This window comes from Ranitomeya variabilis, chromosome 1 (assembly GCF_051348905.1).
Source record: "Ranitomeya variabilis isolate aRanVar5 chromosome 1, aRanVar5.hap1, whole genome shotgun sequence".
In the NCBI taxonomy this organism is placed as follows: Eukaryota; Metazoa; Chordata; class Amphibia; order Anura; family Dendrobatidae; genus Ranitomeya; species Ranitomeya variabilis.
The window spans coordinates 586,791,351-586,815,429 of NC_135232.1; the positions used below are offsets into that span (position 1 = coordinate 586,791,351).

Genomic DNA, 24,079 nt, shown 5'->3' on the forward strand with positions numbered 1-24,079 from the left:
GCCATCATAAGCATGAGCATCCCACTAATGCGTCTGCTGATGCAAAGTTTGACGCACATTAAGGAGCAGGCGTCTGCAGCCGAGGAGGAGGGAAGCCTTGATGACAGTCAGCCATTGTCTGCTCAGGGTACTCTCCTGGATGAGGTGGCGGACGAAGAGGAGGAGGATGATGGGGATGAATATTTATGGGAGGAGGATGCTTCTCAGGGGGCAATAGAAAGTGGTGGCGTTGCAAGGTCAGGTACAGGGTTTTTGCGGGACACAAGTGATGTTGATTTGCAAGAAAGTGCTCCTTAACCCAGCACAAGCTGTCAATTGACACCTGGAACATTGGCCCACATGGCTGATTATGCCGTGCGTATCCTAAAAAGGGACCCCCGCATTATCAAAATGATGACCGATGACGATTACTGGTTGGCCTGCCTCCTGGATCCACAATATAAAGGAAAATTATGAAATATCATGCCACATGAGAACCTTGCGCAAATATTGGCTACCAAACAAGCAACTCTTGTAGACCGTTTGGTTCAGGCATTCCCAGCACACAGCGGTGGTGATGGTTCTCACACGAGCTGCAGGCGGCAACATGGCAGAGGTGTTAGAGGTGCACAAATCCGAAGTGGCGTTGGACAAAGGTTTTTTTTTTACCAGTTTGTGGAGTAATTTCGCAATGACCGCTGACACGACAGGTACTGCTGCATCGATTCAAAGTGACAGGAGACAGCATTTGTCCAGTATGGTTACGAACTACTTTTCCTCCCTTATCGATGTTCTCCCTCACAGGTCATTTCCCTTTGATTACTGGGTATCAAAAATAGACACCTGGCCTGAATTGGCAGAATATGCATTACAGGAGCTCGCTTGCCCTGCTGCTAGTGTGCTATCAGAAAGAGTCTTCTGCTGGTTCAATACTGACCGAAAAAAGGACACGTCTGGCTACCCGAAATGTTGATGATCTAACCTTCATTAAAATGAACCAATCATGTATTTCAAATATTTTTGCCCCACCTTCCCCTGCTGACACATAGCTTGCCTGAAAAATGTCTTGATTTGGGTCTCCTCTTACTGACTTCTCCAATTCCTCCATTTGCAGCTGCTGAATGTCCACCATAGGCCATTTTTATACCTCCCAAAATGGGCTGACTCCCCCCACAGGGCCGTGGTCACCACCTGGTGCAAGCACCCGTGCGAGTGCCGTTTGCCTGGACAGGTGGGTGGGCCCACTCTTGGGCGACGGCACTGGCACAGGGTCCCTCATAGTACAATGAAGTGTCTCTGACGGTGGTGGTGCACAACCAACGTCAGACACACCGTCGTAATATGAGGGGCCCTGTGCCAGTACCGCCGCCCACGAGAGAGTGTTCCCCCCAGCTCGAACACTGCTCTACCACTTGCAATACTTACCTCTCCCTGCTCCACCACTGTGTGGTCTGCTGTTAAATCCTTCAATGGCACTGCCAATACAAATTTGTTGAAATGATAGATGATAGTTAAAATATACAGGGGCCCTGACCTTCATTTAGACCAGTTAATACTTTTCGCCTACTACCACTGTCTGCTACTCAGCAGAGGAGCCCACCCCTGTACCTAGCTATGCCACCTGTTTATTTATGAACAATTTTTTGGCAGACCGTTAGCCCGCTTTATTATTTGGGCCTACTAACTGTGTCTGCCACTCATTACAGTTTTCCTCCACTGAACAAAGAAATGCCACCTGTTTAGTCCTGTTACCACATTTGAACTGCATTTAGCCTACTTTATTTTTTGGGCCTACTAACTGTGTCTGCCACTCATTACAGTTTTCCTCCACTGAACAAAGCAATGCCGCCTGTTTACATACCTCCTAACTTTTGAAGATGGGAAAGAGGGACAGAGTTTGCGGCGTGCAAAGCGCGCCGCGGCAAATTTTAGGCCACGGCTCTGACCACACCCATTCATAACTAGCCACACCCATATCCACGTCCCAACCACACCCATTTAGCACTGCTGATCACACTGTTTCATAAAGAATAATTATAAACAAAAAAATATGGCCACACAGTGCTCCATACTATATAATGGCCACACATGATGCTCCATACTGTATAATTGCCACACATGATGCTCCATACTGTATAATGGCCACACATGATGCTCCATACTGTATAATGGCCACACATGATGCTCCATACTGTATAATGGCCCCACATGATGCTCCATACTGTATAATGGCCCCACGTGATGCTCCATACTGTATAATGGCCACACAGTGCTCCATACTGTATAATGGCCCCACATGATGCTCCATACTGTATAATGGCCTCACATGATGCTCCATACTGTATAATGGCCACACATGATGCTCAATACTGTATAATGGCCACACATGATGCTCCATACTGTATAATGGCCACACATGATGCTCCATACTGTATAATGGCCGCACATGATGCTCCATACTGCATAATGACCCCACATGATGCTCCATACTGTATAATGACCCAACATGATGCTCCATACTGCATAATGACCACACATGATGCTCCATACTGTATAATGGCCGCACATGATGCTCCATACTGTATAATGACCACACATGATGCTCCATACTGTATATTGGCCGCACATGATACTTCGTACCGTATAATGGCCACACATAGCTACTCCTACACACGCGGCTGCACTCCATACACACACGCTCCGCTCCATACACCTCGTACACACGCGTCTCCGCTCCGTACACCTCGTACACATTTAGCTCCGCTCCATACACCTCATACACATTTAGCTCCGCTCCGTACACCTCATACACACACGGCTCCACTCCATACACCTCGTACACATTCAGCTCCGCTCTATACACCTAATACAAACACGGCTCCGCTCCATACACCTGACCTTGTACACACACGGCTCCGCTCCGTACACCTCGTACACACACGGCTCCACTTCATACACCTCGAACACATTCGGCCTCCGCTACATCCACACTGTAAACACCTCCTGACCCCACACATGGCAGCTTACCTGATCCAGCACCATGGCAAGTTGGCAACCAGCACAGCCGAGTCCTGCAATCCACGGAGGTCCCGATCATGTGACCCCTGACTCCTCCCCCCTGTGACCTCATCACAGGTCCTGTGGCCACGAAGCAGCCAATATGTGGTGTGCTGTGCTCAGGCAGCTCTATGGGTGGATGGATGAGGCTGACCGCCTGATATTGCAGCACACCTCCCAACCACTGCGGGACAACTAATGTCCCGCCCGGGATCGCAGGGCTGATTGTCAAAATTGGGACAGTCCCGCTGGATCCGGGACGGTTGGGAGGTATGCTGTTTAGTCCTGTTACATTTGAACTGCATTTAGCCTACTTTATTATTTGGGCCTATATCTGTGTTTCCTCCTCATCCTGCCCATTGCCCAGCCACTGCTAGATGAGTCTGCTGGTACATTCCCCTTGCATTCTACACAGCCACAATCTGACTCTCCTGAAAGCCAGGTTCCCCTTCCCGCATACTATACCACCTTTAACGGGGACAAAGAGGAAGGTGCAGATGAAAGTGCAGGTTCCTTCATCAGGTGGGGGGGCATACTCGTTGGTGACGTCACTGGCACAGGGCCCCTCATAGTACGCAAAAGTGTCTCTGCCAGTGGGAGGCGCCACCCGCCGTCAAACACACTGCCGTACTGAGGGGCCCTGTGCCAGTGACGTCGCCAACGAGTATGCCCCCCCACCTGATGAAGGAACCTGCACTTTCATCTGCACCTTCCTACGAACGAGTGGGCCCCCCCTACTTGCTCAGGATCACAGCACTTGCAAAGTTGAAATACTTACCTCTCCCTGCTCCACTGCCGTGACGTATTCCGCGTTTCCTGGGCCCACGAAAATCTTGAGCCAGCCCTACCCCCCCAACTTTAGCCAAATGACTCCCAGTTTTCAATGCCTAACTATTATTATAAAGTAAATTAAGGTTGACAAGCTTAAAAATAAGAATTGATGTTTTTGGCATTAAAATGGGCACTGTAGGTGTTTTCCTGTCCTCCACTCACTGCCTACTTTGATTCCCCATTGACTTGCATTGGGGTTCGGGTTTCAGTTGGCCCCCGACTTTTCGCAATAATCGGCCGATTTCACCCGACCCGACTTTTGACAAAGTCAAGTTTCGCGAAACCCTACTCGATCCGAAAAAAGTAAAAGTCGCTCAACTCTAGTGGAAACCACTTCTTGGGAAAACTCAGCTGGGGTTAGGACCCAGGATTCATCGGCTATGCCGTTAAACACAGGGCCCCTGAGTTCTGGTGGCAAATCGGGTCCTGGGAGAGCAAATCTGGTCGATCCAGGAGTTGGCAGGGAATGTTGTTGACAACTCCGTGTACCATGCCCGACGCGGCCAGTCTGGATCTTGACAGACTTGTTTAGGAGCTTCAGGTCCAGAATGGGCAGCACTGTCCCGTCGTTCTTCGGAACCACAAATAAGTTTGAGTAAAACCCCTCTCATTTTCTGGGACCGGAATAATGACTCCGATTTGCCGTAGTGAATCGATGGCTCAGTAGGACTGTGACTGCGCATCCTGCTTCACGGCACTCCTGCATCTCGGACCTGGACATACAGCGCTGTTCGTTTGCAACTGAGTTGCCCGTCTGATGCGCTTTTCTTCGCCTTGCGGTATCCAGCAGTCCCCCAGCACATACCCGCTATAGCAGGCTCCTAAAATCCAGACGTTCTCTTGCTCTTACAGAGCGATCCTCCACATCCAGCTCATGTTAAAGGGAACCTGTAACCCCCAAAATCGAGGGTGAGGTAAGCCCACCGGCATCAGGGGCTTATCTACAGCATTACAGAATGCTGTAGATAAGCCCCTGATGTATCCTAAAAGATGAGAAAAGAGGTTATATTATACTCACCCAGGGGCGGTCCTGCTGCTGGTCCGGCGCCTCCTATCATCTTCATGAGATGACGTCCTCTTCTGGTCTTCACGCTGCGGCTCCGGCGTACTTTATCTGCCCTGTTGCATAGCAAAGTACTGCAGTGCGCAGGTGCTGGGCCTCTCTGACCTTTCCCGGAGCCTGCGCACTGCAGTACTTTGCTCTTTGCAGACAAAGTACGCCTGCGCCGGAGCTGCAGCGTGAAGACCAGAATAGGATGTCTTCTGATGAAGATAGGAGGCGCCGGACCCAGACCAGCAGCGGGAACGCCCCTGGGTGAGTATAATATAACCTCTTTTCTCATCTTTTAGGATACATCGGGGGCTTATCTAGAGCATTACAGAATGCTGTAGATAAGCCCCTGATGCCGGTGGGCTTACCTCACCCTCGATTTTGGGGGTTACAGGTTCCCTTTAACATGAGCTGGATGTGGAGTACTTTGCTCTGCCCTCAACAGTACGCCTGCGTCGAAGCCGTAGCGTGAAGACAAGAGGACGTCATCGTAAGAAGATAGGAGGCCCCGGACCCGGACTGCGACGACCATCGGATCGGACCGCAGTGGAACAGCCCCTGGGTGAGTATAATCTAACCTCTTTTCTCATCTTTTAGGATACATCGGGGGCTGATCTACAGCATTACAGAATGCTGTAGATAAGCCCCTGATGCCGGTGGGCTTAGCTCACCGTTGATTTTGGGGGTGACAGATTCCCTTTAAAGAATGTTCTGATGAAGGTCCTATGACGTACCGAAAACGTTCACACATTTTTGTCTGAATGCACAATAAAAGGAAGCTCTATTTGTTCATATACTGAGTGCCAAGTTTGTTATTATATATTGACTGGTTGCATACCTGACTTGAGCACCAACAGCACCACAACTAAGAGTGCCGTGTTCTTCTACATCAGGCTTCACATGTGGATATGCAGCTGGCCTGGAAAGATGGCAGCCGAGAATTGCACGGGGAAGTCTCGCCGTGAGCAAGACGCGCCAAGAGGAGGGCAGAACTGGCGTCACGATGTCATGACATGGGCGGCGCTCCGCCGCAACATCATAAAAATGGGGGAAGCTTCGGGTTGCGGCCTAAAATAGGCCCAAGCCGGGGTCTAAGTTTTGTACGCCGGCCGGAACGTGCCCAGGGGAGGCCATGGGTGATAGCGCTTAAAGCGCTGTTGCAGTACCGCGTTCCGGTCCACACTTACTAGAGGTATGTGTCCTGGTATGGAAACCGCCGCAGTGCAGGACCCAGACTGTGGAAGCGATCCTGCCGTACAGGTCAGCTGCAGCTTGGATGGTGCAGGGAACCCACCATGCACTATCAATTTGACAGAGAGGAGAGGGACCGTCCGCTTTCCTTCCATCGCCGCTGTTCAGTCAGTGGCGATGCAGTGGGGGCCGCACAGACGCCATAGGGGGTTGTCCACTACTTTCAATTAACCCCCCAATGTATCCCCCCGGGGCCCCTAATGAATTTTGTAAATACCTTCTGTTGCCGTTTTCACCTGTGAGCGGCGCTATGTCGGTGGCTGAGTCCGGGTCACGTGACCCCCAGGCTGCAGCCGCCGCTAATTTCCGCCAAGAGTGACTGGGCTGTGGGCGGCGCTGGGGGCTGCAGGGCTGTGCTGGGGGCGGGCGGGGCTAGGCAGGGATGTGCATGCTGTGCTGGGCGGGGCTGTGATGTGCGGGCGCGGGGGGTCTGCGTGGCTGTGCCGGGATGTGCAGGCGCCAGGCGGTGCGGCTGCGCCAGGATGTGCAACACTACCTTTGTCCCCTTTTGGTGTTTTATTAATACATTTTGTACTTTGAAATAATTATAGACCTATGTATCATCTGTTCTGGTAGTATGCTCATCTATTTTGTGATGATAGGTCACTACGATACTAAATTATTGAATATACATGGCCCTACTGAGTGTTTAGGGTAAATTGTCTAACCATGTATAATTGTCAAATAAGGTGTTAACATTCAATGATGGGACAATAGTAGTCCCATCATCCGGCTAATGTGTTGAATGTAAAAAAAAAAACAACAAAACACATACACAATACATACAACAAACATACATACATTACACACATACAGTACATACAACATACATACAACAAACACCGTGTGACATGCGACATGCAGTACATACATACAACATACATATAGACATACAGTACATATAACAGTACATACTCGCCATCACTTGTCACTTTGATCCCCGAAGCCAGTGTCACCTGTAAAAAATATTAAAATGACAAACACTATACTCCCTGATCCGCAGATATCCAATTAAAACGAGTGTCCCACGACGATCTCCCGTGGAGAGCAGCATCAGCTGATGTGACCGTTCTCCAGGGGCTCCAGGAATACAATGATGGAAGGTATCCTTCCACAATGTATTCGCCACAATGTATTCCTACGCCCCTGTGAGAAAATAGTCCCCAGTCTCACTTGTGGCACTGCTGTGTGAGAAAGTTCCCACGCAGCAATGGCATAAAGCGAGACCAGAGAACTAAGGTAACCTCTCAGTGATGCACTGCAGGAGCCATTGTCTCCTGTCAGTGTGTCACTGTAGGGTCTATAGAGTGGTGACATCACCCGATGTCACTTTTCTATAGGGGAGATCGTGGGACACTCGTTATTAATTGGACTACGGCGGTGAGTATACGGTTTATTATTTTTAATTTTTTGCAGGTGATCGAGTATGGTAAGTATGGTTAAATTAAGAATATTAAAATACTTTTTTTCTGGCTGTGTTTTTTTTTTTTTTTTTAACCCTTTCACTACTCTAGGATTAATAATGGATAGGCGTCTTATTGACGCCTCTCCATTATTAACCCGGCTTAATGTCACCTTACAATAGCAAGGTGACATTACCCCATATCCCACCGCTACTCGGGAGTGGGAAGAGAGGGGCTAAGTGCCGGAATTGGCGCATCTTACAGATGCGCCATTTCTGGGGCGGCTGTGGGCTGGTATTTGTAGCTGGGGGGGCAATATCCATGGCCCCTTTGGGCTATGAATATCAGCCCGCAGCTTTCTGCCTAGCCTGTGTGCGGTTTAGATTCTTTTTTTTTTTTGGTGCGGTTTTTATGCAGTTTTTGGTGCAGTTTGTGCGCGGCTTTGATTCAGTTTTTGGTGCAATTTTGATGCGTTTTTGATTCAGCTTTTGGGGCAGTTTTGATCCATTTTTGATGCAGTTTTTTGGCGGTTTTGATGCGTTTTTTGGTGCAGTTTTTGCGCGGTTTTGATGTAGTTTTTGTTGCGGTTTTGATTCCGTTTTTGGTGCAGTTTTTGTGCATTTTTGATTCATTTCTTGGTGCAGTTTTGATGCGGTTTTTATGTGTTTTTTAATGCTTTTTTTGCATGCGTTTTTGAAAGGCAAATAAAGATGTATTATTAAAAAAAAAAAAGATTTGTGATGTCATTATTGTCCAACATCCTCTTTTACATTTGTCCAACCCACACTCCATTACACACAGATAAATAGATGGATGAATGGATAGACAAATCTTCATATAGATAGATCTATAGATGCATACATCTATCTGTTCATATGTCTATCTATAGATATATCTGGATAGATATATCTATTGATAGATGTATGGATAGTGTAGGGTGCGCGTCCACTGTCCGGATTACATCCGGATTAGCTGCAGATTGGATGCTGCGTACTTGTAGTCCCATCGGATGATGCCTGCACACACACCCACCCAAATACCCCCCGCACAGACCCGCACACACCCTGACAGCCCCGTACACACCCGAACTGTCCCGCACACACCCCGACAGCCCCGCACACACCCCGACAGCCCCGCACACACCCCGACAGCCCCGCACACACACTGACAGCCCCGCACACACACTTCCCTCCTCCCGAACTGCAGCGTTTCTCGGACCCACATCCGCAACAAAACTGCAGATCTTTTTTACATCTGCGGTTTTGCTGCGGATGTGTCCGACTCATTGCAAGTCTATGGGTGCAGAAAAGCTGCAGTTCCGCACAAAAGAAGTGACATGCTGCGGAAAAAAAAAGCAGCGTTTCGGTGCGGCTTTTTCCGCAGCATGTGCACAAGTCTGCGGCTCCCATAGACTTACATTGGTTGTGCACTACACTACGGTTTTGATGCAATTCCGTGCGGCAAAAAAAGCTGCGGGTCTGCAATCAAATCTGCAACATGTGCACACAGCTTTAGCATTTAGTGAACCTAGCAAAAAAGCCAAGCAAAAAAAAAAAAAAATTGTGGGATTGCACTTTTTTTGCAATTTCATCGCACTTTGAATTTTTTTCACATTTTCTGTTACACGACATGGTAAAACCAATGATGTCGTTCAAAAGTAGAACTTGTCCCGCAAAAAACAAGCCCTCACATGGCCATATAGACGGAAAAATTATGGCTCTGGAAAGAAGGGGAGCGATAAACGAAAAAAGCTCCAGGAGTGAAGGGGTTTAGAAACATGGAGATGGACATATCTATGGAAATAGATATATAGATATCTTTGTATGTATCTATCCATCCATCTGTGTGGAATGGAGTGTGGGTTGGACAAATGTAAAGGAGGAGGTTGGACAGAAATGACATCACACATCTTTTTGAAGCTAGAGGGAGAGGTTTGGGTGTGTTTTGGAGTGGGTGTGGTAGGCTCGGGCTTAGAGGCCAGTGCAAAGCATCATGGAACTTGTAATATTAGAGCACAATAAGTCAGGAGAAAGGAAGTTGACGATTAACCCCATGGAAGCTGGATCCAGCACTGAAGATGTGCTGCTACAGCATGACAAAAGGTAATATTGCTAAAATAAACACAGTGGATGTTTTCAGTGGCACATAATAGCAAGATTTATGAAAAAAAAAAAAATTATAGCAGTGGACAACTTCTTTAAGGAATCTGTCGCGCACTGTAATCCTTTGAATATGTTGAAGATAAAAATACAAAATAAAATAAGAAAGCTACAGATGTGGTCTGAAGATCAGACCACATGTGCCTCCTACTGACACTAAGTTGAACTGGTTCTGCTGGAGCCAGTGTCTGGGTGTATACTGCAGAAGAGGAGCTAATCTTTTTGTGTTTACTTTGTGTCAGCCTCCTAGTTGCAAGCATGAGTGTTATACTCATGGTCCTGTGTCCCCCAATGAAGCGAAGGAGGAATGTTAAATGACAATGGCTGGTTTCTCCACCGACAACAATAACCTCAGCAGCGTGAGAATTCATCCTCTATAACCCCACCCATGCTTTAGTAAAATGCTGCAATCCCTTAGGCTAGGTTCACATTGCGTTAGGGCGATCCGTTTAACAGATCTGTTACTTAGCTGCACTGATGCAATGTAACGGATCTGTTAATGCGCCCATACTTACATTAACGTAACGCATCCTAATGCATGTCAAAATCGGCATGTGTTAGCGATGATGCATTACTTTGTAAATGCACCCTTGAACACGGTTTACCGCGTTTTCGGGTAGGTTAGGTCTAACGCACAGCGAACGGATGCCTTTGCTGTGCATAGACCTCTACTGCTAATGCATGTCAATGAAATGGTACCATGGGTTAACGCGATTGTAGAAATAAAGAGATTTTGGCCATCAGGGATAGCGCATCCGTTTAATGGATCCGTTAAACGGATGGCACTATCGCAATGTGAACCTAGCCTTAGGCTTTACTCACAAAGGCATCACCCCGACAAGGGCTTATCATCAGTCTCCCTATGTCACAACAAACAATGCAAGTCAATTCTCTTCAAAAGTGTAGACCATATAGTAAAAAAGAAAAAAGAGCAGCTAAACAATAGGATTTCAACAGAGCTTTATTCCCAGCATGAACACTGGTCAGAGATCACATCGGTCCAAAGGGCAGCCATGTACATACAGGAAGGTTAGAAGGGGCGTCCTCTTGAAAGGTGTGATTTCGTAGGACTTAAATTCTTCCTTCAAATCAATGAAATAGGTCATCGAAAATTATATACTTTCACATTTTACGCTTAACGACAAATCTTCCGACACATTTTTAAAGCTAAATGACTTAGAGTAACTTTTTATTCATTCATTTTACAGCCCTTGCAAAGTAATATATTTTTTAATATACTCCCATCACCTTCTAATGCTTCCTTTCCTCACAAACTTTATGCTGCAAGTGCTGTAGAACAGCCTTCTTTATGTTCTTTTACAAGCTGCTTTGAACTGCTGCTCTAGCAGGAATCTGCACTATGCTGCCCCTTGTCTCTGCTCCACTTCCCCGGTTTTGATATATAGATTCTTGCTAGAGTAGCAGTTCAAAGCAGCTTTTAAAAGTGCACAAACTAAACATAAACCAGCACTTTCAATATGTGGTTTGTGAGAAGAAGGAAGCAAAATAAGTAAATAAACATGATAATTAACTTAGGAAAGGCTGATAAATAATGAAACAAAAAAAGCTTAAATCACTCAAATGGAATTGGCTTTTTCTGTGACTTTATGCTGCGAGAGGGGAATACAGAGCAGCTTCATTCACCATTTGAAGAGAGAACGGTGAAATAAAAAGTAGTTTCATGCACATTACAGTTACAACATTTTGTATTGGCTTTTATGCAAACTGTTTCATTCATAGATATGCGAAACCAGATGTTGTACTCGGCAATTGGCCTGGTGATGATCATAAACTGCTCAAAATAAGTATACGGTTCCAGATTTCTGATTTTTGCTTCACATATGGAGAAAGGACTTCGATTTGCTGAGCTAAAAAATTAGTAAAAGGAGGCCTTGAGTCTCAACATGTAAGCATGGGGGACAGAAGCGGCTACTAATAATCAGGATGAGTAACAAAAAGAAAAAAAAAAAAAGGCTGTGAGGAGATCCTAACGGAACTGTAGAGGGCTGATCCTCAAACCAATCACATCTTTTCCGATTTCCGTCACCTATGAAAATGAATAACGGTAAAGAATTAGTGTTTATGAAAACAATAATCCAAGGATCTTATCCCCTTAGTGACAGAGCCAATTTTTACAATTCTGACCACTGTCAGTTTATGAGGTTATAGCTCTGGAATGCTTCAATGTATCCCACTGATTCTGTTTTTTCATGACATATTGTACTTCATGTTAGTGGTAAAATTTCTTCGATATAACTTGCGTTTATTTATGAAAAAAGCGGAAATTTGGCAATAAGTTTGAAAATGTATCAATTTTCAAAAACTTAATTTTTGTTCCCTTAAATCAGAGAGTGATGTCACACAAAATAGTTAATAAATAACATTTCCCACATGTCTACTTTACATCAGCACAATTTTGGAAACAATTTTTGTTAGGACGTTATAAGGGTTAAAAGTTGACTAGCAATTTCTAATTTTTCTAACAAAATTTGCAAAACCTTTTTTTTTAGGGATCACCTCACATTTGAAATGAGTTTGGGGGTTAATATAACAGAAAATACCCCAAAGTGACACCATTGTAAAAACTGCACCCCTCAAGGTGCTCAAAACCACATTCAAGTTTATTAACCCTTCAGATGCTTCACGAGAACTAAAGCAATGTGGAAGGAAAAAATGAACATTTTACTTATTTCCCCAAAAAATTACTTTGGAACTAATTTCTTTTTTATTTTCACAAGGGTATCAGGAGAAAATGAACCACAAAACTTGTTGCGCAATTTCTCCAGAGTACGCAAATACCCCACATGTGGAGAAAGCCACTGTTTGGGCGTATGGCAGGGCTCAGGGTGCACCATTTGACCTTTTGAACGCAAAATTGGCAGGAATCAATGGTGGCGCCATGTCGCATTTGGAGATGTACCTAAACAGTGAAAACCCTCCAGTTCTAACTCCAACTCTAACCCCAACACACCCCTAACAACAAACCTAACCCCAACACAAACCTAACCACAAACCTAACTCCAACACACCCCTAACCACAAACCTAACTCCAACACACCCCTAACAATAAACCTAACCAAAAACACACCTCTAACCACAAACCTAACCCCAACACACCCCTAACCACAAAGCTAACCCCAACACACCCCTAACCCTAATCCCAACACACACCCCTAACCCCAACACACCCCTAACCACAAACCTAACCGCAACACACCCCTAACCCAAACCCCAACACACACCCCTAACCCCAACACACCCCTAACCACAAATCTAACCCAACACACCCCTAACCACAAACCTAACCCTAACCGTAATCCCAACCCTAACCCACTTTTGCCCCAACCCACGAATGCCGAGACCCTAGAGAAATTCCGACACTGGGGGCGCTATACCCTTATTCCTCAGCGCCATTAAAAAGCGACGCTGTGGTTTAAGTACCCTTAACTGCCGCTGTTAAAAGACATTGGCGGTCGTTAAGGGGTTAAATGGTTAAACATTTTTTCAAAATGAAAATAAGTGATGGCTGCCATCAGCGTGGGGCGGTAAACTTAAGGGAGCAAGTGAAGGACACAGCAAAAAGCAGCGGCGGCAGGACGGGAGTGAGTACATTTTGTTATTTATCCTTTCCCGCCTCTACTTTAATAATGCTTTGTGATCTGGAGAGATATACCGTATGTACTTGAGTATAAGCTGACCAGAGTATGAGCGGTACCACATGACTGCTGCCGGCGTCAGAAACAATCTGAGAAGCAGGGACCGCACCGGGAGCAGGTGAGTATGATTTGACAGCCGACACTACCCCTCCCCTGCCGACCCCCTGGGACAATTACTTGAGCATAATCTGAGAGTGGTACTTTTAGCCTAAAAATGGGCTGAAAGTCTCGGCTTATATTTATGGTAAGAAAAGCCTTTTAGCGGCAATAAGACTGAATAAATTCAACAAGAATTGAATTAAAACTGCTGCCAATGATATGCATTTGATTTCCTGACATACCGTGGTGACCCTGCAGATCTGTCCCTTATACTCCGGGCTGTAGCAAGCTCCGCTGAGGGGACATTTTTCCACCGGTTTCCCCCTGTATATTGGCCGGTAAGAGGCGGCACAGATGTCGAAGGGGTTGTGCATGTCGTAGTTGAGCTGGTAGGTGTCGGTGAGGTTTTTCTCGCAAGCAGCCAGAATCTTGCGTGTCTGTCGTAGGAGAAAATAAATATATTAACTGCCACAAAGTCGATTCTAACCGTATCTGCATTAATCTTCCACCGCCATTCCGCACCTGCTGCGCCACTTCAGGTTTGGGCCCCAATTCTAGCAGTCGCCTGGCGAACACGGCAGCCGTTTTGAAGTTCTTCAACTTGAAGAAGAGATTGACGGCCGTTCTTAGGACCAAGATCATGTGAATCGGCTGCAGGCTGGAGTGTGTGAAGTAGGCCGCCATCTGCAAAAAACAAGTCACAATGCTCATTGGAAGAAATATGTACACTGCCCCCGAGAGGCACATCAACGTCATTACAGATATAGCAATGATTTTGTTTGGGCGCCGTTTTTTGCCTCACCTCGCAAATGCGCTTCTGTTGCTCCAGGGTATCTTTAGGAAGCTTCTTCCGCTCTATTTCCATGGACAATCCCACTATATACTCTCTGCAGATTGTGATGAGCTGCTGGGCCTGCAATGGAAGGTAAATAGGCAGTGATTTGGAGATTCACATTTCCTACATGGAGCGCTACACTATGCAACGGCCCCCGCACCTCTGCTATCTCTTGCTTGTTGTCCACCACCAGAAGAGGAACGCTGAGGAGGATGAGGCGAAACTTCTCCACCGCTTCCTCAAATTTTCCTGATGTGGTTAACTGGTAGCACAACTGTAGACGCTGGATCAGGTCGCTGAGCTTCAGGCCAACGGCTGGAAGTCCGTTCTTTAACCCAGCGTCCTTCCTGCAAGAGTAAATCCAAAGCTTAGAGGCAGAGATCCTTTTCTAAAATGCTCTAATAGGAAATTTATGGCAATGGTGGTCTCTCAATAAAGAGATGCAGTGCCCACCAGGGGAAGCCCTACTGCAGATAAAACGGTATGTGTGCAGCGGCCACTAGGGGGAGCTTACAAGATACAGATTCACCATCAGAGACTTTCCTCCGCTAGTGGTGGATACAGACAGAATAGTATTTAATTGTACAGCTTTCCAACAAAATATGAATTGTGTCGATCAGGAATGTGTCCTTACCAGTTCCTTTGGGGATAACCGTACATCGCTGGCAGCCCTGGCAGTGCCTGATAAGTGCTACGACCCCTGGAGAAGGTGTGCAGGAAATGCTGCTTATAGGCGCCAAAGTTCACCACCCCCACTTGGTCATAGAGAAGCTGAGGAGATAAAAAGATGGTCGAAGTGGATCTACAGGAGCACGCAGCTAGCACTGAATCCATGTCGGAGGCTTATGGTGAACTTACTCGCATTGCGGTCTCAAACGATCCGGCCAAGACGTGATCCACCGGGAGCTGAGAGTTGTTGCACCAAGACTGCAGTATAAAAATGACCAGAACATAATGAACATCTACGCCTTATCCTGCGTCACAACATGACTGTGTAGAGGGCAGAACATCTTACCTGTGCGGGACTACTGCCCTTGGTTGGTGGCACGAAGAAGCCGTCTTCTGCCGAGCCTGAGGCACCAGCGGGAACATCCTGAGAACACAGGGCCAAGTTTAGAAGGAAAAGGCAGAAGATAAATCCTTGCTGCCAACTGACTATCTCAGGACTACTCACCAGCTCAGGAGGAAGGTCCAGGTCCTCTTCCACATCCCATCCACCTCCTTCTTCCTGTCCTTTACCGGGGGCCTCATCTCCGAATGTTTCTCCCGCATCCACGAAGCCATCTGAAAAGCAACGCCATGGCTATTGGGTTTATATGCTTAGAAGAGAAGGAGGGTAATCTAGGCTGACGCCTTCACCTTCATCCAGCGCCAGCTCAGCATCTTCTCCCCAGCCTTCTCCTCCCACCGTGTCCACGTCCATATCGGCAGCCATTGCTCCCTTAGCTGGAAGGAGAAAAAGTGAAACCTCATTAATTAAGGGCAATTTTTTGGGAAAAAAACCCATAGGATTCCCAGTTATAGGGGTCAACATCCCCCTGTCCTGACATTAGTAATACATAGAGCCTCTCTGGGCCTGTTAGGACACAGCAGCTCTGCCACGTCTCGCAATGGTGCCGAAGCTTCGATCCAGTACTTAAGAGTGCACTTTATGTCCAGACGCCAGCTAATAGGACAGAAGTGGCGATACCCCATAGGGGGAGACTGGCGGAGCGGGAGCCTTTATCCTGCAACTAACTGGCATAAACTTAAAGGGGTTGGCTACTACTAAAAAAGTGGACTTGCAGTACCCAGCCAGGGCCACTATAGGAATGACAAAGCTGCTATGCTCCCGGCAGCATCTGAGATGTACTGGCTGACAGGGGTGTCAGGTGTTGAAAGGATGGGCCATCATAAAAAATATATAAATAAAATAAAATAGTGCCCACCCCTTTAACTTCTTCACCCTCCAGCCTGTTTGTACCTTCATGACCAGGACAAATTTTAAAATTCTGACCACCGTCCCTTTATGAGGTAATAACTCTGGAACGCTTCAATTGATCACACTGATTGTGAGCTTGTTTTCTCGTGACATTGTACTTCATGCAAGTGGTAAAATTTGTTCAATATGTAAAAATAACAGAAATTTGACAAATTTTGAAATTGTCCCAATTTTCAAACTTCTAATTTTTACGCCTTTAAACCAGAGTTATGTCACGTAAATTAGTTAATAAATAACATTTCCCACATGTCTACTTTACATCAGAATCATTTTTTAAACAATTTTTTTTATTAAGAAGTGTGTCCCCCAATTAAGCGATAAAGAAAAAAAAGTTGACCAGAGACTGTTCATTTTTCCAACAAAATAGACAAAACCATTTTTTTAGGGACCATATGACATTTGAAGTAACTTTATGGCAGAAAATATCCAAAAGTGACACAATTATAAAAACTTCACCCATCAAGGTGCTCAAAACCACATTCAAGAAGTTCATTAACCCTCCAGGTGATTCTCAGGAACTGAAGCAATGTGGAAGGAAATAAACAACTTTTTTTTTTTTTTACAAAAATTTTAATTCTGCCCTAATTTTTTTTTTTTTCACAAGGGTCACAAGAGAAAATTGACCCCAAAATTTGTTGTGCACATTTTCCTGAGCACGAATACCCAGTATGCAGGGAAAAACTACTGTATGGGTGCATGGCAGGGCTTGGGAAGGAAGGAGCACAGTTTGACTTTTTGAAAGCAAAATTGGCAGGAATCGAGGGTGGACGTCAATGTGCATTTGGAGATCATCTGATGTGCCTAAATATCCCCACAAGTGACCACATTTTGGAAACTAGGTCCCTCAAGGACTATCTAGAGGTATAGTTTTATAGTAACGATTATGCTTTTGGTTTTACTGGTGTTGTGTCAACAGGGTAAAAACAAATGTTATTAATTTGTGGACGTGTGGTACGCTTTGAAGCAATCCTTAATGCACAGGCCAGGATTCTCAGGGCAGGTTTCAATATGGTAAATTGTGTCCTTTCAGATTCCCCTCTTGGAGCTTACTCTGCACCGTTTTTGTGATCGTCCTTTCGTCGCTGTTTGGGGAACCTCTCCGGGAAAATGTTGACCTGGGACAATGTGGGCACTATCCACTTCAGAAGTACTGGGACCAGCACCTTCATGAGTGACAAACATTAGGGCCTTGATGTCTACCTCCTTAAAGTGAAGGAAGGTCCCCATATTGCCTGCAGATCAAAACAGCACAAAAGCAGTGTACAGTGCCATCTGTACGGCCAATTTTTTGCACCATCCTTTAGCTTTTCGCATCACATTGCATGGTTTGAGGACCTGATCTGAGAGATCTACACCCCCATGTACTTATTATAATCCAGGGTATAATCTGGCTTTGGGACTTTTGGTACCTCAGACAGTAACAAGTGGGCTGTTGCCATGGTGTATGGTGGTCAAGATAAGAACATCCCCTTTTGTCCTTATGCCTGACCACCAGTATGTTGTCGCTGCATTGGGCTCTGCTTTCGCCTTTTTAGTGGCTTAGGGAGGCCCTAAATCTGTGGGGGTACCCTTGCACAGCTTGTACAGTGTAATTCCGTACTCGGCCCTTTTACTGGGAAGGTATTTCCTGAATTTTAGAAGAAAAAAAAAATGAAAAGAAAAATCAATTGAAGTAAATAAAGTTTGTAAAGAAAAAAAAATTGTATTGAGTTCATTACATTACACTAAAAAAACCAAAACAAAAACAAAAAACACATAATCAGGTTCCTCGCATCATGTTCTCATACACTTTATGCAGTTAATAGCACTCTGTGTCTGTACTGCTACATACTTAGGCAGTTAACTGGTTCATGCAGCTTTACATGAACACCCGAGCCTTACACTATGGCTGGTCCAAATAACTAAAGCAATTGTTACCATCCACCTCTCGTGTCTCCCCTTTTCCTCATAGTTTGTAAGCTTGCGAGCAGGGCCCTCATTCCTCCTGGTATCTGTTTTGAACTGTGATTTCTGTTATGCTGTAATGTCTATTGTCTGTACAAGTCCCCTCTATAAGTTGTAAAGCGCTGCGGAATATGTTGGCGCTATATAAATAAAAATTATTATTATTATTATATTATTAATGCCCTAGCTATAAAATTTAGTTAGTGCGAAACCTTTTTTTTTTTTTTGCAAAAGAAAATCGGACGTCACTAGCAGTGTGATGTCCGCTCCCCTAACGCACTACCTCCCTACCTATAAGGCTCCTCTCTTCCTCTGTACTATTTTTTTTTTCTACAAAAAAAAAATAATCAGAAATCACTTACACTGCGACGTCCGCTGCTCTAACTAGCTATAAAATGTAAAAAAGTCCCTTGGCCCCGTCTGATCAGCAGCGATACTGACCAGAGCATAGCAACCACAGAAAGAACATGAATGCTCAGCGCAGGATGCCGTGCACACGAAAAAAGTGCAAAAAATTTCAATTGAGAGTGCTGGAGGGAGGGGTTCTGGAACAGGGATTTGGGAGCTGCTGCAATCACAGATCGGTCACATGACGATCGTCGGAGACAGATCACAGGAGGATCGCACTGGTTATCAATGATTATTCACTCTCTCAGGTACCAAGATTTACACAAATGCTCTGGATGCCAGACCAAAGGTAAAGATGGCGTGCAAAGTGGTGATTGCTATTTTAGATTAACCCCTTTGGCACTGATTGGCTGAACAATAGTTTGACCACTCAACACCAAAAAGGTTAATCAGCGGAGGCGATCGTCCCATCCATTGTGACTGCTGTGATTGGTGCTGTCTGAGCCAGCTTGTCACATATATATTTTTTTTAAACAACTTTGTTACGTCACTGTGATTGAATGGTCACAATTAATCAGCCAATCACATTTCTGCTGCCGGCATCCTGAAGAAGGGACCCTGCTCAGGTGCACTCCGCACCGCCCACCGCCGCAGCATTGCCACACCTCTGCAGCAACTCCCCGGTAAGCCTGTGTTCACACTATAGGACGCACCCCCCATTTTCCTCCCAAATTTTTTTTTGGGAAAAGTGCATCTTATAGTCCGAAAATATGGTATACATTTCGCATTGCGGGAAAGCAGCTCCCGCAGCATGTACATATACGGCGATTGTCGTGAACAGGTAAAATGGTCAATCGTGTTGTATTGTAATTTTGGGTAGGAAGGCGAGAGTTCCTTCAGATTAACATCGCACATCTACAAGACTACTTACCCTTATTTGATATGGATCCTTCAAAAAAGCCTTTGGATATGGTGAGCAGAGGCCAGTTAGTGTCCAGCGGCATCACCGGAGGAGGGGGCAGAAGCAGCTTAGCATCGGGATCCACCTCGGGAATCTGACAGCAAACATTAATCATTATAATATTGCCTTCTAATTAAAAAACGTTATTAAAAGATGAGTAATGTCGGGTGTGTGCACCATAGATGACCAATAAGTGAGGGTCCCGCCTGCAGGCCACCAACTTACAATTTCTTTCTCGGGGTCGAATGTTTCCCGTAGGTTTTCTTCCTCCTCGCTGATTCCATGGGTGGCAGCAGTGAGATAGGCCAGAGATTCTGTGCAAATGATGAGAGTAATAGTGAGTAAACGGTGGAGGGTTGAGGAATCGCCAGCCCACCGGCAGGGCACTCACTCTGCCCACAGTTCTTGAGAATCTTCACTCTCTCCTCCACGTCCCCCAGGTATAAAGCATTCTGATACTGGCCGCTGAAATCTTTACGGATCTCGGCTAAAAGTGAAAGGAGATGGGGTATGAGCTGCCGCAGTAATGCTATCAGACCGGGTGTGTGCCAGGGTGTGTCTAACTAACCAATCTTCATCATCTTGCGCAGTTTCTCCAGGTTCCCGGTGATCAGATAGAGGAAGGAGAGCTTGTCGAAATTCTTGGTACGCTGGTAGCACATCTCTACAATCTGATGGTTGCCCTGTAGCAAAGCCACCTCACCCAGTTTCTCCCAACAGTGCTTATCGTCCAAAGCCTTGGCAGCTTCAAGGGCAATCTGGTGAGAAAAAGAAAAAAGAAGGGGTTGTGCGACGTGGAATGTCTCAGTAGAGCCCCGCCAGGACCTTCTTCATCAAATGGCATCTCCATACACATTCAAACTGCTCTCAAGCAGTAACCCAAGGGTTGAGACAATGGAAGGACCAAGTTATGAGGGTAGAAAAAAGGAGAGCCCAGGCGTAGCCCATTACCTCAATGTTACCGCACTCCAAAGCCAAACTGAACCTGGTCTTCTCATCTTTCACAAAGTGCAGAGCCACCTCCGGGTAGCCTTTCTTCTGCAAGTAAGCGATAATGGACTGGCCGACCAGCTTGGCATTCCTCACCATATGTAGGACCTACGAGCAGAGGGTTATTAGACATTGTGTATCCCCCCATAGGTCAATTTTACACGAAACTTCAAAATATCTGGGAGACTAATCCTAAGAAAATATGGCAAAGAGGGCGGCCCGTCCCCAGACCGAAGGCCAAAGAGGGCGGCCCGTCCCTGACCAGAAGCAAAGATGGGAACCCTGCCAGCCTGAACCTACCTCATCATATTTCCTGTTAATCAGGGCCAACTTGAACTTGAATTCTGTTGGATCGATGGTGAGCACCCGCGGGCGGCACTCCCGGTCCAGACAGTAGACGCTGTTACCCTTCACTCGTGTGATATAAATGGGCAGATCGAGGGTCCGAATGATGCCATAGTCTCTGAGGCGACAAAAACAGTGGGCAGAGTGAGTGATGAGACTGACCCCTCATACACGCATGTAATGCGTATGTAGACGGAGGGTAAGGTACCTGAACATGACATATTACCGTTGCCCTGCCTGTACGTACCCAGTGGTGAGGGCGTATTTGATGTGGTTGCTGGTAGTGTAGATAAACACTCCGCTTTCGTCCCACGCTCCGCTCTTCACCCGGATGTTCTCGTGGATGTTACACAGAGACTCCAGTTTCCTGTTGCAGATCATTATGGCTGTGGATGGACGACAGCGAGGGGAGATGAGCCGGCCAGGCATGTACCCTGATGCCCAGGCAGTACTATATGCGAGAACCTGCAGGGAACTCACCATGTTTGGCCAGAAGAGCCACATGAGACATGTCTGATGACCAAATCACATACTTCACTTTAGAGATCTTCACAGATGCCAGAGTTCTGTGTGGAGAGAGGAAGCTTATCATGCACGGACCCAGTAGTGGACTCTGGCTAAATTGCCAATTAGCAGAGGGTCTCAGGTGGCCAGACCCATGATGAATATCTTGACTGCTGTGATGGGACTGCCATGGAGTCATTACCTTTTCTGCTGTACATCAAACAAGGTGATGGAGTCGGCGTCTCGGAGGAGCAGGTTCCCGGTTCCGGAGTAGAAGATCTCATCGCAGTTCGGCACCTGAACTTTCTTGGTGATTTCGTTCTTTAGGTTCTTGATGAGGATCTGCAGGGCAGAAGGAAGATCGACAGGTCAGCGAGGAGGCTGAGGCCAGAGAAATGGTGCAGGTAGGCCAAGCAACTCACTGAATGCATGCGATCCAGGACTGCAAACCGATTGCGAGCCACCCACACTGCGGTTAGTCCAGAGGAGCGCTTCCCTTCTGGGGCTGTGGAGAGAGGTGGAGATCAGGAATGATGTACTGCACGGGAAACCTAAAATACGAGTGGCAGGAACAGAAGGTGCATGATATGAGGAGTTACAGTCTTCACTATCCTCCAGAGCTGCATTCTGGGAAGTGTAATATCACATACAGCACAAATCTGTATCGCTTATAACTATAATAGATCTTCTATGCGGCTGTGGAGCATCCAGCTCAGAAATGCATTCACCTTCCAAAGACACCTTGATTTACTCCTTTAAAGGTTATGAGAACATGATTTTCTTGTTTCTTACCATCAGGATTCTGGGAGTCAGAGTCTCTGGGGATGGTATACAGGTCATACGTGCTGTTCTCAAGGTTACTGGCCCTCTGCCCAAATAGAAAAAATAAATAAATTACGGTATCACTTTCTTTCGCCCCTAAAATAGCCGAAAAGACTCATTTCTAGAGCGCAGAGAATATTCTAAAACGGCTATTGGCCCCGTGTGCTGTCACCATCCCTCTCTCCTGTGCCCTACAGCCAGCACCACCCTCTAACTTTAGAGATCAGAGCTTGCTCCAATCACTGCCGTTTATAGGCTAAAATGCCAGCTATAAGCGACGCCCTCCACCATCCTTACACCACGACGTAGATAAAACCACGATTCTGTACAACATTGGCTCCTTACCGTGCACAGCAGGACGGCATTCTCAGCAGGGTTGTAGGACATATTGAACACCGGGAACTTGGAGCCGCTGTAGCGAGAACACAACAGAGAGGATCATACACATATAATAGGTGGCCGATGACATTGCAGGTAACTTAAAGGGATTGTGAACGTCACCAGGTGTCTGGGGTGTATCCCACCTTCTCAGCTGCATCACTGCCACATCCTTCGAGCTGTTAAAGTCCAACTGTCGCAGGAAGCGGTCCTTTACATAGTACAAAATGTTACCATGCACGGCATAGGCGGGACGCTCTCTCTCCAGCTTAAATACGATCATTCCCCCGTCGTGTCCTGGCGGGAACAGATACAAGTAAGTGATCATAAGCAATCTTATAATACGATTGCTTCAAAACTACAAATTCCAGCAGGCCCTGGCTGGAGAGTTTCAGGGTGGAGATGGGGTGAGAGAAAGCAAAACGCATCTTACCTGCAGCAAAGAGGTTAAGGTTGGGGTGAGCGGCCAGGACCCAGAAACGGTCGTGATCTCTGCGGAAGGTTTGGACTCCAGTTCTGGGGTGAAATGGATAATCTGTGTTCAGAAATAAATCTACAGAGAGAATATACCGGTGGCAGAGGAGCTTGCTACAGAGGGACAGGCTGCTGCTCACCTCTTGGACATGTCCCAGACACGGATGCTTTTATCCTCGGAGTTACTGAGGATCAGCTCCTGGCGAGGATGGAAGACGGCGCACGAGACGTTGTTGTAATGTCCTCGGCACGTGTCCACCTCCCAGGCCTTAGATTCTGCATCAAATCAAGATGAAGAAATCAAAGAAATGGCAGATGAAACCGAACAACTCCAACATCTGATGTTTTGCAAAAACCTCATACGAATTCCTGATAGAGAAGAAAAATGCTAACAATCCTCAGTCCAAATAGCAACCATTACACATCAAATCCAGAGTGACTGTGTACAAACATTACTGAGTATTATATCCCAGAGCTGCACTCACTATTCTGCTGGTGCAGTCACTGTGTACATACATTACTGATCCTGTACTGATCCTGCGTTACATCCTGTATTATACTCCAAAGCTGCACTCACTATTCTGCTGGTGCAGTCACTGTGTACATACATTACATTACTGATCCTGTACTGATCCTGAGTTACATCCTGTATTATACCCCAGAGCTGCACTCACTATTCTGCTGGTGCAGTCACTGTGTACATACATTACATTACTGACCCTGTACTGATCCTGCGTTACATCCTGTATTATACCCCAGAGCTGCACTCACTATTCTGCTGGTGCAGTCACTGTGTACATACATTACATTACTGATCCTGTACTGATCCTGAGTTACATCCTGTATTATACCCCAGAGCTGCACTCACTATTCTGCTGGTGCAGTCACTGTGTACATACATTACATTACTGACCCTGTACTGATCCTGAGTTACATCCTGTATTATACTCCAAAGCTGCACTCACTATTCTGCTGGTGCAGTCACTGTGTACATACATTACATTACTGATC

At 46.2% G+C, this 24,079-nt stretch overlaps 1 protein-coding gene across 1 annotated transcript in view; it reads right to left on the minus strand.

The window, feature by feature from the left end:
• Window positions 1-10,674: 10,674 nt before the first annotated feature.
• COPA (coat protein complex I subunit alpha) overlaps window positions 10,675-24,079 on the minus strand; it is a 31,480-nt gene continuing 18,075 nt past the window's right edge. The window contains exons 9-33 of the mRNA XM_077258018.1: window positions 23,209-23,344; window positions 23,028-23,110; window positions 22,741-22,891; window positions 22,562-22,628; window positions 22,187-22,262; window positions 21,817-21,899; window positions 21,597-21,736; window positions 21,371-21,456; window positions 21,138-21,276; window positions 20,846-21,008; window positions 20,507-20,653; window positions 20,124-20,313; window positions 19,947-20,042; window positions 19,781-19,869; window positions 19,526-19,649; window positions 15,681-15,767; window positions 15,496-15,605; window positions 15,337-15,414; window positions 15,180-15,248; window positions 14,956-15,092; window positions 14,482-14,668; window positions 14,289-14,399; window positions 14,009-14,170; window positions 13,729-13,923; window positions 10,675-11,778 (exon numbers count right to left, since the gene is read on the minus strand). Of these exons, the coding sequence (XP_077114133.1) occupies window positions 11,719-11,778; window positions 13,729-13,923; window positions 14,009-14,170; window positions 14,289-14,399; window positions 14,482-14,668; window positions 14,956-15,092; window positions 15,180-15,248; window positions 15,337-15,414; window positions 15,496-15,605; window positions 15,681-15,767; window positions 19,526-19,649; window positions 19,781-19,869; window positions 19,947-20,042; window positions 20,124-20,313; window positions 20,507-20,653; window positions 20,846-21,008; window positions 21,138-21,276; window positions 21,371-21,456; window positions 21,597-21,736; window positions 21,817-21,899; window positions 22,187-22,262; window positions 22,562-22,628; window positions 22,741-22,891; window positions 23,028-23,110; window positions 23,209-23,344 (2,966 nt within the window). The 3' untranslated portion in view covers window positions 10,675-11,718. The remainder of the gene's footprint in view (window positions 11,779-13,728; window positions 13,924-14,008; window positions 14,171-14,288; window positions 14,400-14,481; window positions 14,669-14,955; window positions 15,093-15,179; window positions 15,249-15,336; window positions 15,415-15,495; window positions 15,606-15,680; window positions 15,768-19,525; window positions 19,650-19,780; window positions 19,870-19,946; window positions 20,043-20,123; window positions 20,314-20,506; window positions 20,654-20,845; window positions 21,009-21,137; window positions 21,277-21,370; window positions 21,457-21,596; window positions 21,737-21,816; window positions 21,900-22,186; window positions 22,263-22,561; window positions 22,629-22,740; window positions 22,892-23,027; window positions 23,111-23,208; window positions 23,345-24,079) is intronic.